A 13,008-nucleotide genomic window follows, 5' to 3' on the forward strand; every position below is an offset into this window, starting at 1 on the left:
TAAGCCCAGAATTCCCAGACCGCTAAAGGTGATGATAGCCTGAGGTGGGATGATGCGCTGTGAATGGAGGGGGGAGGGGGGTAGCGATGACCCTTGTAATCCGGCCAGGCACGCGTGACATGCCTTATATCAATGGCCAGCGTATGAGGTCAGTGACCGTGCATGGCCACCTGCCCGCTCCGATTCTTGCGTGCACAGCAGTCTTGTCTCTCACATTCGTAACAATATTGACAGCACTGTATGCAATTAAACCATTTTCTTCTACTAAAATAACCACAACAACAGGGGTGGCTCATAAACACTGATAGTGTTTTCCCTTACCTATTCATCCTCTTAATGAGTTGGTTAACTACTTCCTAAAATAATAACTAGTTCTAATTTCCACAATTTAGAAAAAAATTAAATGGTATATACATACAATGGAAAATGTTTTATCGGTTCCTTACAGCAGTTACAAAAATACAATTAAAACATACCTCAAGCCTTCCTGATAGTTGGGGCCAGCTCTTCTAACAAAAATTGAGATGTTATATTCGACAAGCTTAGGTTGGAATTCTTGTAATGCAGTCACAATCCCCTTAAATGTAGATGCTACATTGGTGAAGTTGGCAATGCCTCCACCAACTATCAATACCTGTAAATTTTAAACAGTTAACAATACTAATAACGTAATAACTCAAAAACTTACAGATGATTTAAAAAATAGCAATTTACTAACCAGAAGAGTAACAACATAGATATAAAATAATTTCCAGTAAAAACAACCTTCCCAAGCAATAAAATTTTTTATAATCAGTGAAACTCCTTATTTATGCTTTTGGAGGGACCACTAGAAAGTAAGTATGAATTCCAGGAAGGTGTAAATAAGGTTAAAGTTTCTTATTCCTCTAAATCATACAAAGCATTAAAAGTATAATTGTTTTGATATTTTAATGTTTGTAATGTTGCCACTGTTTAAATAACCTATGAAATATTTTTTCAACGCTGTTCCTTGGATGTGGTTAAAAGGCAACCACAAATTGTCACCTGTACCAATCATTTAAACACTACAGGCTTATTTAATGACATTTGAACAATTTAATTTTTTATCCTAATTCAACAAAAAAAATTAATTTCTCATATTTTGACCCATTTCTTAGATAGTGTATAAAAGATTAAAAAATATATTTAATAATTCTGATACAGTAAATCCCTGTTAAGAAATTTCTCAAGGTAGTTAAAAATGTAGACTTATTAACAGGGAAACTAAAAGGGTAAAATTTAAAATTGTATCTACTTTTAGGTCACGTGCTGAATTTTTTAAACTTATTATGTAGGAAAGTATCTTAAGTGATATGTTCTCAAGAGGGTTTTACTGTACTGAAGCCAGCCCCACACCATACCCATTTCCTTAGCTGTTTTCATACCTTTTTTATGTTAGCATGCCTGCTCTCAAGTAGGTTAACATTTCAGCACCCTTCCAAAGGGTCTAGCTCTGGTCTTACAAGTTTTCATACCCGAAGTCTTAGACCAAACCGTACTAGTATGAGTTCTATTTTTCTGCAATACCCACGAGTCGAAGTCGTCAAGATGACGGACTCGCGTGTAGCTACATGTACCTACATAGATACGTATATATTCACTTTCCTAAACATTAGGGAACGTACTAAATGTGTCGGTGTGCCAAATGAAACTTATGATAGTGAAATTTCCCTGAAATATATTTGGTAAACTTAAACTGTCACAGAAAGAAAAATTACAAGTTTTAAAATACATTAACAAAACTGGCATTACTTTCTTGATAATATGTAGTCTTCTCCGAAGGTCCTATATTCTCAGTCGCTCGAGATAGAGCTCATGAATGTGAGGCCACTGGAAGGACATTTGATCTGGTTCAAACCTTGTCATTGCAAAAAACTTTTACTATTTTTTTAATAACAGATTACTGGATTACAAAAATTGTGGTTTAAGCAAATATTTATTGATACATTTTATTTATCTAATTGCTATAACAGCTTAAAATACATAGCTCAGTACATTGGTTTGATTATTCCAAACTAGGTAGGCATATATCCTTTATTTCTACCTAAAACTGGATTAAATTGTAGGTTCAAAAGTTATTAAATAAAAATAGTTATCCTATTAAAACACCTACATTTCTTAGGAAATGAATGTCCACAAATTATTAATGAATAAACTAACACATAATAGAAACTCCACGCTTGTCAGTCTAAATGAAAATGCGAGATGATATTCTTTCATTTCAGATTTAAGTTTACTATGGGAACTTCCACTATTTTAAAATGTGTGTTTTTTTTGTCTCACTTTATAACAAAAATTGCTGTTTACAATTTCTCAAAGTAGTATAATAAGTTAGTAATCAACTAACAAATTTTAAAAATGAGAATCGGTAGCATTTTGAACTAATACAATGAAATTAGCACAATTAATACTGTCAATTAGCTAGATGAGCAGTCTGATCAATGTTAAGTTTTAAATGTATTATAAATAAACTACTTTAAAGCAAACACAAATTCATTTGTATCTTATTAATTTTAAAACTGTTCAGTATTTGTTCTTAAATACTAAACCAACATTGTTATTTATTTACAAGAGAAGTGTAGAAGATAAAAAATTAAAAATCATTCAAAAGTTTACATAATTTTTAAAATAAACAGCTGCAATGTTCAAATATTTTAGTATTTGGTTAAATGCAGCAACATGTTTAGCCTACCCCTATATGCTTGCTTTGTTGGCAACTGAACTGGCTGGTTTTATGTTAGCATTTTAGGTATTGTGTGCATGGACTAACAAATTCTTTCTTCTCTTCTGCTATACAAACTTTTATTCTCACTCTTATACCCATGGGAATAACAGACGGTATTGCCGAAATTGGGTATCATGTGGGGTGGGCTTAAGCAGTGTATGCAGAATTTCATTTTGTCAGGAAAGGGGTATAAACACTTGGCCCACTGTTTGCTTTCAAATTCTTACCTTTTGTTAATGGGAATGTTACAAATTTTTGGACTTTAAGGGGGAAATATATCCCATCTTCCACTCCCCTTTCTGTGTATGCCTCTGACTGTACTAACACTCAAAAATTCTCTTACTTAGAGAGTCTAATATATACTTCAATACTGCTCCTCAAACTGAAAACTTCATGAAAAAGTGCTGCATTCAACTTAAGTGCAATACAAACACTCTGTCACTCTTTGTGGGAATGAAAAATAACCTGCAGTGTAGTAGTATGTTTCTGCAACGAACAGGGCTGCTACACAATACAACTTACAGTACCACTTCAGAATACTAATATAAATTAACATTTGAATATAACAATTTTTTTACTACCTTATTTACAGCTCTTTGATTCCACAGATACTTCCATTATCATTTTGTGTACACTACTGCAAATTTCACAACACTTCAATACAGAATAACACTAGGAATAACATTCCATTAATCAGTCACTATTACAATATTTATTTTATGAGTCCTTATATTTTTGCACTACTTCTGACAATCCTTTTTGTTATGCTTTGAATTGCTAAATTTTTAAGTGCAAGAATTTAAGAAGGCATCTGGGCTATTTTTCTATTCAACACACTAGATTTTAGTAAACTCAGTGATGTTTTTTAATTAATTAATTTTTTGTCTATTTTTCCACATAAATAATAACACACGATGGTATGGAACACTTGTTCTTAATGGGATTGTGATGTGGTAGCAACCTTACAATTTTATGTCCATGTGTGTGAAAAATTTTTGCTGTTACAGTTGATGCAACTGTGACATGCTTCGCTTGCCCGGCTTTTTTTAAAATTTTTAAATATTAATTGTAAGCATTATTTGGTATAGTGCTTATTACATAAATATTGTTTTAGATTTTGAGCTTTTGCAGCTTTTTAATTAGGTTGGCATATTTTTGACAGTATTTGTATTTTACCTTTCTTTAATTTATTTATTTCTAAGTCTAAGTTTATAATTTTTTTGGTAATTTATTTCTATTCTTTACAGACAGTTGGATATGTTTCAGGAACTATTTGCATGGAACTCGAGTTCTCCTTCCTTGCCGTGAGAGGGGTGTGGTGTAGGAGGGGAAGTGGTGACGTATTTCGCCCCGCGAGTGGACGTGTGCGGGCGAGAGAGGGCAGCCTGGCTCGGGGCACGAGTATAGGCCGACAGGCCGCCGGCGAAAGATAGAACCTCGCGCATATATATTGTTAAAGAATTCATCGGAGTTTGAAAGCCTGAACACAGTTGTGCTAAATGGGTGCGGAAACTGTTTTAACAGAAGTACGCGAGTGAAGTGCAAGAAATGTGCAAATGTAAAGTGCACACGAGATGGCCACAAAGGTAGTGGGATTAAATTTATATATATTTCACAGTGACAATTCGTTCGCGAGTTACAATATGAAAACTGTGTTGGGAATTGGTCATACCAGTGATATCACTGAGGTGCGCGACATCTGGAAGAAATGCGTGAGTGTCTACCAGTCCGTGCGTCTGAGGGCATAAGCGGACCTGCTACGCCTTTGAAGACTTTGTTGGGTTCGATGCTGTGCAGAACCCCGGTCACTGGCATACATCCTTAGAGACATGTGTTTTCTTTACGAGGGACCTGAACTTAAATAAGTGGAGCTGTCCCCGAGGGCGTGTCGTGATTTAAAACGAGGCACAATCAGCTGGAGTGTTCCCCGATTGTATCACCGCAGCACGAGTTAGAAACTAATATGCAGAGAAGTATTTGCTATCTTTTCTGGACGTGAAAGAAGTAATGATTTGCAAACAGTAAATTTTTTTTGGCCTATAAACTTTTATGCACGTAAATTTACATACTCCACCCCGTTCTCAAAATGACTGTATTGACAAGTGTAGGTGCTGGTATACAAGTATGACTTGGGTCTAAAAACTACTTGATTAAACTTTATTTTAAGTTATAAATGTTTTGGTTACTTTTTTCCAAAAAAATATTATTTAAAGAGTAGTGTAAACTTTGTTAGGAAGTCAATTTCTTTTCAGAATTAGTCATATTTTAATGGTGTATTTTTTAATGGGTGCAAAATTGAGAAGTAGTCAAAATGTTCATTTAAATGTTATACTTACGCACTTACACCAATCCCTCACTTAGCACGTATTCAAATTGAGCAAATTCATTTAGTGCAATGTTAATTTTACTGCCCCAGTCTTGAATAGCACGTCTAAATTTCAGTTAGCACGAAATCTCCACAAAAAAAAGTTGGGTATGACGCCATAAAGTCTGTTTCAACTTCTGTAAACAACATATGTGCCGTGGCATACACTTAGCCATACAAGGGCGGAAGAGATGCGCGCAGAGGTCTGACTATGCTATCGGCTGTTGTACAAACATCAGCTATGGCAAGTTAAGTTGTCGCTATGGAGTGTAAAGGACCAAATGTTTTTACGTACGTGCGTATGCCTCCGTGCCGTACCGTTGTCACCCAGCTATAGACCGGGCCGTGATAAACTTCAGTCTAGCCAGTGGCAGAGAACTCGCACAACACAAAGCAACGTCTGCCCATTCATCTGCTGGTAACTGTACGTGTGCAAGTACCTGCAGTGGGAATTATAGTGGAATCATGACTTCCAAGAGAAGCATAATGCATCGTGTTCAAACGTTTGAGACAAAACTAGAAGTATTACTGCCACACTTTATGTTGGTCACACTTTAGTTTTATGCAAGTCAACTGTGCACACAATCGTACAAAATAAGGACTCTATCAAGTCTGATGCTGTTGGTTGTACTAGTGGGAATATATTTGAAATATGATACCGGAACAGAAATGAACAGATGATTTACGTGGAAAAGGTTGTTAAATGAATGGTGCAATGAAAAAAAAAATCACGGGCCTGACAGGACTGATGGGAACCAAGCCGTGATACATGAATAAGAACTTTAATTTTTTAAAAATGAAAATATAAATATCCGAACAGTAATATCATTTTCATTGCCAGAAAAGGATGGTTTGGAAAGTTCGCGGAAAGGTACGCGACGTGAGTTGAAGGTCACGCTTGGGCGGGCAAGTCAACCAGCCAAATGCTCCCGTTAAACGGTGTCAAATTTGTCATAAAAAGTATTCGATGGTCGCCTTATAAAGATAAATGGTTGTGACATTTATCATTGAGTGTTATTATACGCATTTATATTACGTGAAGAAATTTTCCCTACACATTTTGGAACACATTAAGTAAATTAGCCTTGCTATTTATGGAGACCAGTGCTTCAGAATACGCGATTTCAGATAACACTAATATTTTTAGGAACGCATAAGTCGTGCTAAGTGAGGGACTGGTGTATGGTAAGTTTATTTTTAAGCACTGTATTGCCACTGTGTTAAAAAGGGAAAGAAAGTATTATTAAAACGTTTGAAAACGTTATTAATTTAAGGCGATTGGTGCATGGAAAATATTGCGACGAAACTAATTGAACAGTACGTATTTAGTTTTGTTTCTTCTTTTTAAGTAATGAATATACATTAGTTATTTTTTAAATAAATTTTTTACTGAGTTATGGGCTTGTAAACGTATTTATTTTTCTGCCGAACCTACAATAAAATGAGAAAACTTAAAGAACATTAATATAAAGTGTAGTTTAGGTAATGAGTGTACAAACAAACTGCCGTAACAAGAATCAGATAAAAAATTATTTTTGGTTATTAAATTTTCAGTTAAGTTTTTAAAATATCCATGGCTCATTGCTAGTCTATTTTAAAAGATATTTAAAAGATGAATTTAAATGAAATTGAAAAGATACTAGGTAGTACAACACTGAATTGGGTATTTATTCTCGTATTCTTTTGGTTTTGACACGATCTGACTCAAAACACGTATACTGGAGTGGTAGTTTTAGCACTGTGCGTAAAACTTTCATTGCCGGAATGAATGTCCCCGCGACGTGGCGCTGAGGTGCGACAGTTTCTGGAACTACGTAGTCAGGCGGAGCCCAGCATGGCCGCTGCCGGGCATGGGAAGAGGATGGGATGAGGAAGGAAAATGATGATAACCAGGGTGGGGAGGGGGTAAGGGGTAATGGTGTATAGCGGGATACAATGTCAGTGATAACAGGAGAGCGGCGAAGACACGTCGCTTCAGTGATAGGACACCATTCAGCAAGATCCGTAAAAAGACTAAACTAACAAAATGCATAAAAAGATTGAAGGAAAGAAACAAACAACTTGTTAATGCTGGTTTCAACTCTGCTGAAAGATAAAATTGTAAACTTTTAAGTGTTTTTATCTGTACTAAAAATCTGATTGCACGTCATGTTTTTTTTCTAACTGTACAAAAGTGCTAATATTATAAATAGGGATATGCACTTTTCGTGTTTATTTGTTCACAGAATTCGAGGTTATTTTTCTGGAAAATCGGTGTTATTTTTCTCTGAAAGGGAGGTTATTTTGACTACCAAAATGGATAACAGTAATACCAATTTCATATCTCAAGTGTCATGAAAATTGTTTTAACACTTAATACACACCAAATACTAACTACTTAATATTAAAAAAGATGACATTAAAAAGGTATAATTGAAATTGAATGTCCAGTATTTGGAGAAGTATGAAGTCATTTCTCAATTCTTATTTAAATACTTACTGTAGCAGGTGTCGGCATTTTTGTCAACAAAAGTAATTACGGTAAATTAACACATTTTTGTTAAAAATATTTATTACTTCGGATAAGTATGTAGGCCTACGCCACGTAAGTATTAGAGCACAACTACCACGCCAAGCAAGTTCAATTCATACCGTTTACAAGTTATTCGTATTCAACCACGCGCGGGCACGGCCGTAAACAGCTTTGTTTTGTTGTGACTTTGTGTGAGTGTGCATGAGCGTGACTGCGCGCGCAGCTTACCGGCTGCCAGCTGCACTGCTGCTGCTGATTGCATCATTGTGTGAGCTCAGGGAATAACGACGTGTTGTGTAGCTACTGCGTATTTGTTTGATGTTTTGTGTACAAGTGTATCAAACTATACTCACGTCTTTGCTTACATCGTTCAAGTTATTCAAAACATTCAATTTCGCCTCTATACACGTTTACACCGTTTTTCTTACCATAAATACTAAAAACATCGTCACATGTTTGCATGTGAGAGGAAGCAGCGCATCGTACTCTAGTTGAATTATGGCAACCGTGTTGTGTTTACTAATTCTGCACCTGGTTAGGCCTACGTTACGGACTTCGTCAGAAGTACGTATTTTAAGCATAGTTTAATCAAAAAGTTATGGATATCGGGTTTATTCGTTTTAAAATGTTAAATTTCGCGTAAAAATGATTTTATTGCAAATTCATGATTCGCTTTAAAATGTCAAAATTCGCGTAAAAAATTGTTTTATCGCAAATGCAAATTTTGCATACCCCTAATTATAAATTAATCCTATAGACATCCAGTTTAACAGATGATGGTCCTGCTGCTGCTACACAGAGGGAAACTTCTGCATGTGTGCCATCTGAATGTCAAAGCAATCATGACACCACCAGTGCTAACGTCCAAAACATAATGGAGTAGGAAATTTAATTACATAATTTCGTACAGTGCTTGTTACCCAAGTATGATGTGGGGATCATCGTGCTTGTTCCATAACGCAGCATAGATCATGGATTTGGGTCCCACTTCTGACTAAGGTGTCTGTGGCTACCTTAGGCTATGTTAGTGTGTAAGTACTCCTCCAATTATGCTATCTTCATTATAACTGAGATGGTAATAAGCAAAAAAAAATACTTTAAAAGGGGGAAACATCTCTTAAAATATTCCTAAATACATAAACTCAATGTTTGTTTTTAACTGCACTTAATTTAATTTTATGTTTTAACAAATTATTCTGCGTACACTGTAAAAAAAAGGGATTATTACTAATATAAAGGTTGAGTATATTTACATTTTGGTAAAGTTGTTTTTAAATAAAACTACAATTTGTGTAATTTTACAGAAATTATTTCCAAAACTCCTAACACTTCCATAAAAATATGTTGGAGTTTATCTTAAATTACACCTAAAATTACCTCAATTGTCGCAAAGAAACAGTATGTCTGAAAAATAACCTTTGCCTACCGGAATTAAGTTACTCATAAAGTTATGAACGTCTATTATTAATACGCACAAACAGTCGGTTCTCTCACTACAACAGTTTGTAAATAGAACTTTTAACAATGTAGAATATTTCATTAATTACGAATTGATAATGCAAGATATATTGCTGTGGGTTAATGAATATTAGAGTATGCATGTATTCAATTTATGTTTATGTTATACAATATATGTGCTTTAATATTTAGTAATATGTGGCTGTATATATAGCTATATATGTATGTGTGAAAGTGTATACATACAAAAGTTATGTACCTTTTATCAAGTATTAAATCTCTTGTTGTAGCATGTGAATGTAAATGCTGTACAGTAAAACCTTTTTGTTGCGACCCCATTTATTGCGACCATCTCTCTATTATAACCCGATTTCGAGGAACTGTGAAAAAATTGCCGAAAATCGGAAGAAAATGGGACAGAAAATAAGTTTCTTGTAGTGTGTTGCGTGTTACTGCGTTTCTCTTGCTGAGTACTGTACTGACGTAAGCAGCGCATATCTAAAAATAGATACCACTTCCTGTCGACCGCTGTCAGAGTTAACAACCCCCATTCCACATCCCTTAAATGCAGGAAAAACCCTCCGGCCGAAGCGTGTGAACATGCAGTCGGCCGCTCGCTCGCCCTTGCTCACCCTCTCCCCGTACCGTGCGCTGCGGCCGATCTCGGATGCTGCTTGAACTTGTTAACAATCACGTTATCTGCTTCATTTTAACGAGGAGAGTAAAAATATATTAAAACTGTCAGCAAATTGATAAAAGCTTTCTTTATGTGTCCTCAAAACAGGGCACAACACTGGCCTGCCAGTTGTTTTCATTCAAAACGTGGCTAAAGAACTTGCATGGATCAGGCTGAAAACATCCGGCAATAAGTGTAGGTTATAAGGAATCTTGTTATTAATTGAGATGTTATGTTTTTCGAGTAGATATACACAGCGACCGACGGATGCACGCCCGCCTCGACTTGTTTCAACTGCCGCAGCGATGTTTATTTTGACAGCTCAAGCAATTATCTTTTCCCGTGGGTTGACAGAAAAAGGTCGCCTCACCCAGCATAAAAAAAAAAAGGCTACGCCACTTATTCCCCACGCAGGAAACACACTGGCTGCCGTCTGTCACCCCCGCATTTAACTTTCTTCTAACATTCCACGTCTCGCCTCTCGCGCGAGCAATAATGAAGCGACCACGCATTGGGCCGTTTTATGCTTTGTTTGGTGACAGCAGCTTGATTTTATTTGGTATATTCCTTTTCATAGGACCCTTGCTATTAAAATACATTTATATTTAAGTTTGAAAGCTTGTAAATTCCTTGCCAGAGATGACTGAACTCGAACTTGGTGTGAAAAGAGACATATTTTGACATACTTTTTTTGGGCGTGTTTGGTTGGGGAGGGAAAGGTCCGAAACTATTTACAACAATCTTACCCCTCCCTCACCGCTTTAGTACCCCATTCATAATAGCCCAATTTTACGGGAGAAGAGAGGGTGAAAAGAGCATTTTCTCACTGAAGGTTTTTCAAAGGGGAGCGAAGTTGGGGTGTTATAAGGGAGGACACTAGATGGTTTGTGTGTCTTGGAGGGATGAGCTAGCCTTGAAGAATGTTAACGAGGGGAGGGAGGGGTGAGCTTATGAGTCATGAAGCCGCTGCCGCCAGCCAGCCGGGCGAGCTTAGTGTGCGCCCACTCGCGTTGCAGAACCTACAGCTGCCATATTTTTAAAGGAAATGTCCCATTATTTTTTTGTTATTATTACATGAACATTATTGGAAGTATTCAAGCCGACACAAAAATACGCTGTGTGTTAAAATTAACAGATTTTAATGATCTTTCATTTCGTTTTGTTTATTTTTCTTTTTCTGATTTTCACATTTTGGTCAAAATGTCCGTTTTTTTGACATTTCCCGAGAATGTATTCGTAAAATCACTGCTACGTTAAATCCTGGGTTCTAGTGTATTTAACTACGGCAAGCATAAAACGTACATGTAAACTAACCAGTAAAAATAAACTGTCTTTCGACATATTTTCTTTAGAGGTGGCCTGTAGGGCGACGGACTAGTCATGAAGGTTGAAGTGGGTTTAAAGCAAAGCCGTCTAGCATTGTGAGTGACAGCATCCTGCCATTGTACGGCTGGTTTCTTAGCGAGTAGCGGTTTGGAAAAAGGGGGGAGGGGGGTGGGGTGAAATCAAATGAAAATTTCAGAAAACATCTATTACGACCCCCCCTCTATTAAAACCCTATTCCTGGGAACCGTGAGGGGTCATTTCAGAGAGGTTTGATTGTATACAATAAAACAAGTTTCATTCGTTTTGCACTATAAATTTGTTATAATCAATTTCTTTCTATTATTTATACTTCCTACTTATTGCACTCATAGAGGTGAACGCAAGATAAAGTATCTCATTCTACGAAGGATAGATTATAATTTTCCCTTTTATTTAATCGCCAATTGCCTTAACACAAAAGTAATGTAACAGCACAATTCACTATATTTAGTTAAGATTACCATTATTATGATTACTGCTAATACAATAACTTATTTACGCTCTGTTTTTCCATTTTTTATATATATTTTTAGAATTCAGGCATGGGAAAGCTTACAGTTTTAATCATGTTTCACGATGTCCATAGATGTCCAAGTATAATCGAGGAAACAAAAAACCAGAGGCACAAACCTATCAAAATTTTGTCTAAAGTTACATTTTTGCTTAGTTTTAGAGTTGACTATGCTTAATAACATACCAAAAGTTTACCGTTTGTGCGTCATACCGAAAACATGCGTAAAGTCCTTTATGACAGTGTCTTACAGCCATCCATTAAAATATTTTCATTAAACGCACTTTCTGCCGTAGACTCTCTATAAAAGTATCTAAATAATCTAAGAACGTTATTCTATACAACCATGTAAAAAAATTTCAAAGCTGAAAACTAAATTTGAAATAAAAATCGATAAAGTTATTGATTATAATTCTTTTACTTAGTTCTGGAAATAAAGTTATGATTTACATACAATTGAAGGGCCTAACGTAAATCTCATCTACATAAAAATTTAGGCATATACTTTAAGCTTTAAGGCGGTATAATATAAAGAGTCTAGCGCGGTTAGTGGAATCGCTAGAGTAGCCTATAAGTGACTGATTATGAACCTTTTGTGGTCGCAGCAAGCCAACGCAACGTGCGTTGTATGCTAACTTAATGGCCAAGTTAACAAGTTTGTGAATTAATTTTGTTTAGGAAATGCTGCAAGATTGTGAAGTTTATTCGATTTAGTATATTTGAGTTACATTAATGCAAGTAAGATAATACTTCAACACTTTTTGATTGCGAAGGGTTTTGACTTGGCTATATAAAATGAAATGTACTTATTTGTCAGCACTTGTCAACAGAAACACCCTAAAATCCAAGTTTATTTATTATGTATGCAAAAATCTATAAAACTCAGGTAGGCTGTCCTCGTAAAGCCCGATTTAAGTATTAATTTTAATTTGGCTGGTAGGCCTGTACGTTTAGAATGGGAAAACGGAATCACTAATTAGGTTTAAAGTAATATAGATACTTTAGGGATTGAATATTATGTCACATTTAGGATACACCAATCCCTCGCATAGCACGTCTTCAATTAATGCGAGTTCAGTTAGCACAATGTAAATTTTACTGCCCTAGTCTCGAATAGCACGTCTGTAAATTTCAGTTAGCACGAAATCGCCACAGGCTAAAAAAAATCTCGGAAACGACGCGACGTCAGGTATGGAATTCGAGGGGAAAGAGATACGTACGCAGATAAACAAACACCGGGCCGTACTGTTGATGCCCGGCCGCAGACCAGGCCGTACCGTTGATGCCCGGCTGCAGACCAGGCCGTACCGTTGATGCCCGGCCGTAGACCAGGCCGTGATGAATTGCGCAGCTGCAGTTGGAATAATGGCTTCCA

The 13,008-nt window shown here is 36.1% G+C and overlaps 1 protein-coding gene across 5 annotated transcripts in view; it reads right to left on the reverse strand.

Annotated features, from left to right (window-relative positions):
* The window catches only part of LOC134529309 (ATP-citrate synthase), a 247,610-nt gene that overhangs the window by 141,254 nt on the left and 93,348 nt on the right, over positions 1-13,008 (reverse strand). For all 5 annotated transcript variants that reach the window (XM_063363226.1, XM_063363224.1, XM_063363225.1 and 2 more), the window contains exon 7: positions 477-634. In XM_063363226.1, coding sequence (XP_063219296.1) covers positions 477-634 — 158 coding nt within the window. The remainder of the gene's footprint in view (positions 1-476; positions 635-13,008) is intronic.

This window comes from Bacillus rossius, chromosome 2 (genome assembly GCF_032445375.1).
Source record: "Bacillus rossius redtenbacheri isolate Brsri chromosome 2, Brsri_v3, whole genome shotgun sequence".
Taxonomy (NCBI): Eukaryota; Metazoa; Arthropoda; class Insecta; order Phasmatodea; family Bacillidae; genus Bacillus; species Bacillus rossius.